The sequence below is a fragment of the Panthera uncia genome, chromosome A2, assembly GCF_023721935.1.
Source record: "Panthera uncia isolate 11264 chromosome A2, Puncia_PCG_1.0, whole genome shotgun sequence".
NCBI classification, from domain to species: domain Eukaryota; kingdom Metazoa; phylum Chordata; class Mammalia; order Carnivora; family Felidae; genus Panthera; species Panthera uncia.
The window spans coordinates 114,310,017-114,313,970 of NC_064816.1; the positions used below are offsets into that span (position 1 = coordinate 114,310,017).

Sequence of the window (3,954 nt, forward strand, 5' to 3'; positions counted from 1 at the left end):
ATGGAGAGCCGAAAGGACATGGTTATGTTTCTGGATGCGGGTCAGCTTGGTACTCTGGTTGGCAAGAGAGTCTCCAATTTGTCCGAAGCCGTGGGCAGCCCGCTGCCCGAGCCTCCCGAGAAGATGGTGCCCCGTGGTTGCCTGAGCCCGCGGGCCGGTCCTCCGGCCACCCGGGAGCGCGGCGGGGCAGGCCTGGAGGAGGAGCCGGTCGACGGACTAGCAGGCAGCGCTCCCGGGCCGGGCGCCGAGTCGCGGGCAGCCGGGGCTGCGGTGCTTGGCCCCGGACCTCCGGCCCCCTCCGCCGACAGCCTCTCGGGCCAGGGGCAACCTAGCAGCTCGGACACCGAGTCGGATTTCTATGAAGAAATCGAGGTGAGCTGCACCCCGGACTGCGCCACGGCGAACGCCGAGTACCAGCACAGCAAAGGTAGCCATCGCGCCCCCTTCTCTTCCCGGGCCTCCCACCGCGCCCACCTTCCACTTCAGCTCCAGAGGGGAGGAAGACACTCCTTTCCCCCAGGGCAGGGTGGCTGGGGGGACCCACCTGAGCAACTCTCCCCAGCTATCTGCGCCCTGGCTGGGGTCTCCTTCTGTGCTCTGGCATTGGCGGGACTGAGGGTGACAGCTGTGCTTTTCGGGAGGAGGGAGACGCAAGCCCTGGGCTTGAGGGGGGTTCAAAGCGCACCCCAACCCCCCAGAGTTTTGTGGTACTGCTTCAACTGCTTGGGGAAGACACCTTCCCCCCGGCCTGGGCGAGATCAAACGCGGGTCGGGGCAGTTTGTGGCCGGCGGGGTGTAAGGCGCATCCAGGCGCGGAAGCCCAGAGTCCATAAAGGACCGTAAAACCGTGGCCGACTCGGGCTGCCTGGGTGCCGCGGCCCTCCGACCAGTTTGCACGTCGGTCAGAGGTCCAAATTACCTTGTCACTTCCCGGGCTCGGTGGCGCCAGGTCGGAAATGGTCCCAATGATCTAATTGCCTTTGGTCTCCGGTTGCATTTGAAAAGGCAGAGCTCTGGCCCTCCCCCATTCCCCTTTCCTTCCCAGTCCCACTTCTCCACCCAAAGGAAAAAGGAGCTGCGGGGGGCAGGAGCCCCACCCTTCCTCGGGTTAGACCCAAAAGGAGGGGTGCTGTCCTGCTGCTTTAACTGGAGAACCCCTCCCTGACGAGGGGCTAGTTTGTGGGGGAGGTGGCCAAGAAGGGAGTCTCCCAAAGAGGGGTGGAAAGCTAGTAGGAGGGAGAGCCCAGCAGCAGACTCCTCCACCGAGCTGTGGGGGGAGATGGGAAGACCATGGCAGGGCAGAAAACCACCCCCTGGCCTTGGCAGCCAACACCTGGATGAACACCCACGTCCATTCATTACCATCTTATCCATTCAACCCAGACTCCCTAACCACAGCATGTCCTCAGAACAAGCCAAGGGCCGCTCAAATCTATGAAGGCGATAGGATATTCATGCACACACGCCTATGCACATGCAGCCTAGTATACATTCCCGCACCTACACCGGCAGCCTGGCACACACAAAAGCAAGGAAACTCAGTTTGTGCACTGCGTCCTGCAAGGCACGAAGACCCCAGAGCTCACAACACTCTAGTACCAAAGGTGCATCTCAACTTGCCCGGCAGATATGCACATCCTTGCCCACTCCTGCCAACGGGGGGCACAAAGCTCAGAGGGTCTGCTTCCAGTTTGTGCCGCAAGCAAGGCAAGGGGCCAGGGTGGTTGCGGCTTGTGTACCCAGCAGGCCTCAAGACTGAGGTCTCCCAGACAGCAGCCCAGCCAGGCCTAAGGGCTGCTTTGCAATCGTCTGGATGGTGAGCCACCCCCCCCCCTCTGCCCCCCACCTCTCTTCCCGTGTTCTCAAAGTCCCCCAGGCCCCAGCAGAGGCAGAAACTGAGGCTGTGTCCCCTTCTCCCCCACCTTTCATATATGCCCTGGGCCTACAGCCCCACATCAGCAGCGTTTTGTGTGTCTGTTGTGTGTTCTGTGTGTGCATGTGCTCTGGGCTCCCTATGCAGGGCCCAGCTCAGAGGCACCGGCCAGCAGTCCCAACAGCGGCAGCGAGGCCCCCAAGAGCAACAGCAGCGGCAGCTCGCAGGGCACCCTGGCCTGCAGCGCCAGTGACCAGATGCGCCGATACCGTACCGCCTTCACCCGGGAGCAGATTGCCCGGCTGGAGAAGGAATTCTACAGGGAGAACTATGTATCCAGGCCGCGGAGATGCGAGCTGGCCGCCGCCCTAAACCTGCCGGAAACCACCATCAAGGTATGCGCCCCGAGACCGGGGAGAAGGAGTGCACCCACTCAGCAGGAAGTAAATACCAACTGTCCACTCCCTAAGTCCTGGGCCAAGAATCACAGCCTGGGGTCTCCCTGCCCACGTGGCAGCTGGGCCGGGGGTGTCGAGGCCTGGTGCGGGCGCCAGGTGTGTGCACTTTTACCTTCCCGACAGACCCTAGGCGGGACCTGCTGGCTTGCGGTAGACTCTCTGCCTTTTCTAGCCAAACAAACACCGGGGATGGGGTGCCTTTGCCCCGAGGGAGAGCGGCTGGAAGGGGCGGTGTTTCTGGGGAAGCCCTGCCTGCGACCTCAGACCAGCAGAGTCCTTAGTCCACCGGGCTACTTGCGCGTCCACACCGGTCTGGCCCTCCAGGGAGCCCTGGCAGAGGGAAGGAGGGACAGATCCTGAAGCCACTCCCCGAACCTCTCCATGGGGGATTCCAGCGCCAGGTGGTGGCGGCGGGCTCTGCCCCCGCCCTGAGGGTCTCTGCCGCGGCTCTTCCCAGCGCCACCGGCATCGTCCCCCGCCGCGGGGGCAGGACTCCTGGGGCTCCGTGCGCCCCTGCAGCCGCCGAACCTGCCCCTCTCCTCCCCAGGTGTGGTTCCAGAACCGGCGCATGAAGGACAAGAGGCAGCGGCTGGCCATGACGTGGCCGCACCCGGCCGACCCCGCCTTCTACACGTACATGATGAGCCACGCGGCGGCCGCGGGCGGCCTGCCCTACCCCTTCCCGTCGCACCTGCCCCTGCCCTACTACTCGCCCGTGGGCCTGGGCGCCGCGTCCGCCGCGTCCGCCGCCGCCTCGCCCTTCAGCGGCCCGCTGCGCCCGCTCGACACCTTCCGCGTGCTGTCGCAGCCCTACCCGCGGCCCGAACTGCTGTGCGCCTTCCGCCACCCGCCGCTCTACCCCGGCCCGGCGCACGGACTGGGCGCGGCGGCCGGCGGGCCCTGCTCCTGCCTCGCCTGCCACAGCGGCCCCGCCAACGGGCTGGCGCCCCGCGCCGCCGCCGCTTCGGACTTCACCTGTGCCTCCACCTCCCGCTCGGACTCCTTCCTCACCTTCGCGCCCTCCGTGCTCAGCAAGGCCTCCTCCGTCGCGCTGGACCAGAGAGAAGAGGTGCCCCTCACCAGATAAGGGGCTGCCCGCGGGCCGCCGGCTCCAGGACGCCCGTGGGCTCCCCCCCCCCGCCCCCCGCGTGGGGACTCAGCCAGCGCCCCTCCCTGCCCCCAGGGCACCGAGGGGGAAAGAAGCGGGCCGAAAAGGACCAGAGGGACTCGGCCTCCAGGATCGGGACGCCTGAGGAGCGGCAGTGTCTGGCGCGTTTGGGGATCAGGAGTGGGGATGGGGAGGTAGAGGCCGAGAGACCTTCCTCTGGGGCGGCCCCTCAGCCGTTTTTCACCGGACCCCGTGCCCCGGACGGAGGTTGAGGCGATGGCTCCAAAGCCAAACAAATTTAGTAGCAGCAGCCACCGATATCCAGCCCCTCAGTCCCTCCTCACACCCCCACCTCACACCCTTGCCTCACCCGGGACCCCCCCTTACCCCAAAGGCCAAGCCCAAGCACTGGAAAGGAAATTGCTGTCTCTCCCAACAAAATGCTGTGTATGCAGGGCAGGTAGAGATTAATCTTTGCCAGCTTTTCCAAGGCACGGCAAGGGGCTTGTGGATGG

General features: G+C 65.1%; 1 protein-coding gene across 1 annotated transcript; it reads left to right on the forward strand.

The window, feature by feature from the left end:
* Positions 1-3,418, forward strand: EVX1 (even-skipped homeobox 1). The gene is made up of 3 exons (XM_049643149.1): positions 1-427; positions 2,021-2,268; positions 2,879-3,418. The coding sequence occupies exons 1-3, from the start codon at positions 1-3 to the stop codon at positions 3,416-3,418; spliced, it is 1,215 nt and encodes a 404-aa protein (XP_049499106.1).
* The last annotated feature ends 536 nt before the right edge of the window (positions 3,419-3,954 follow it).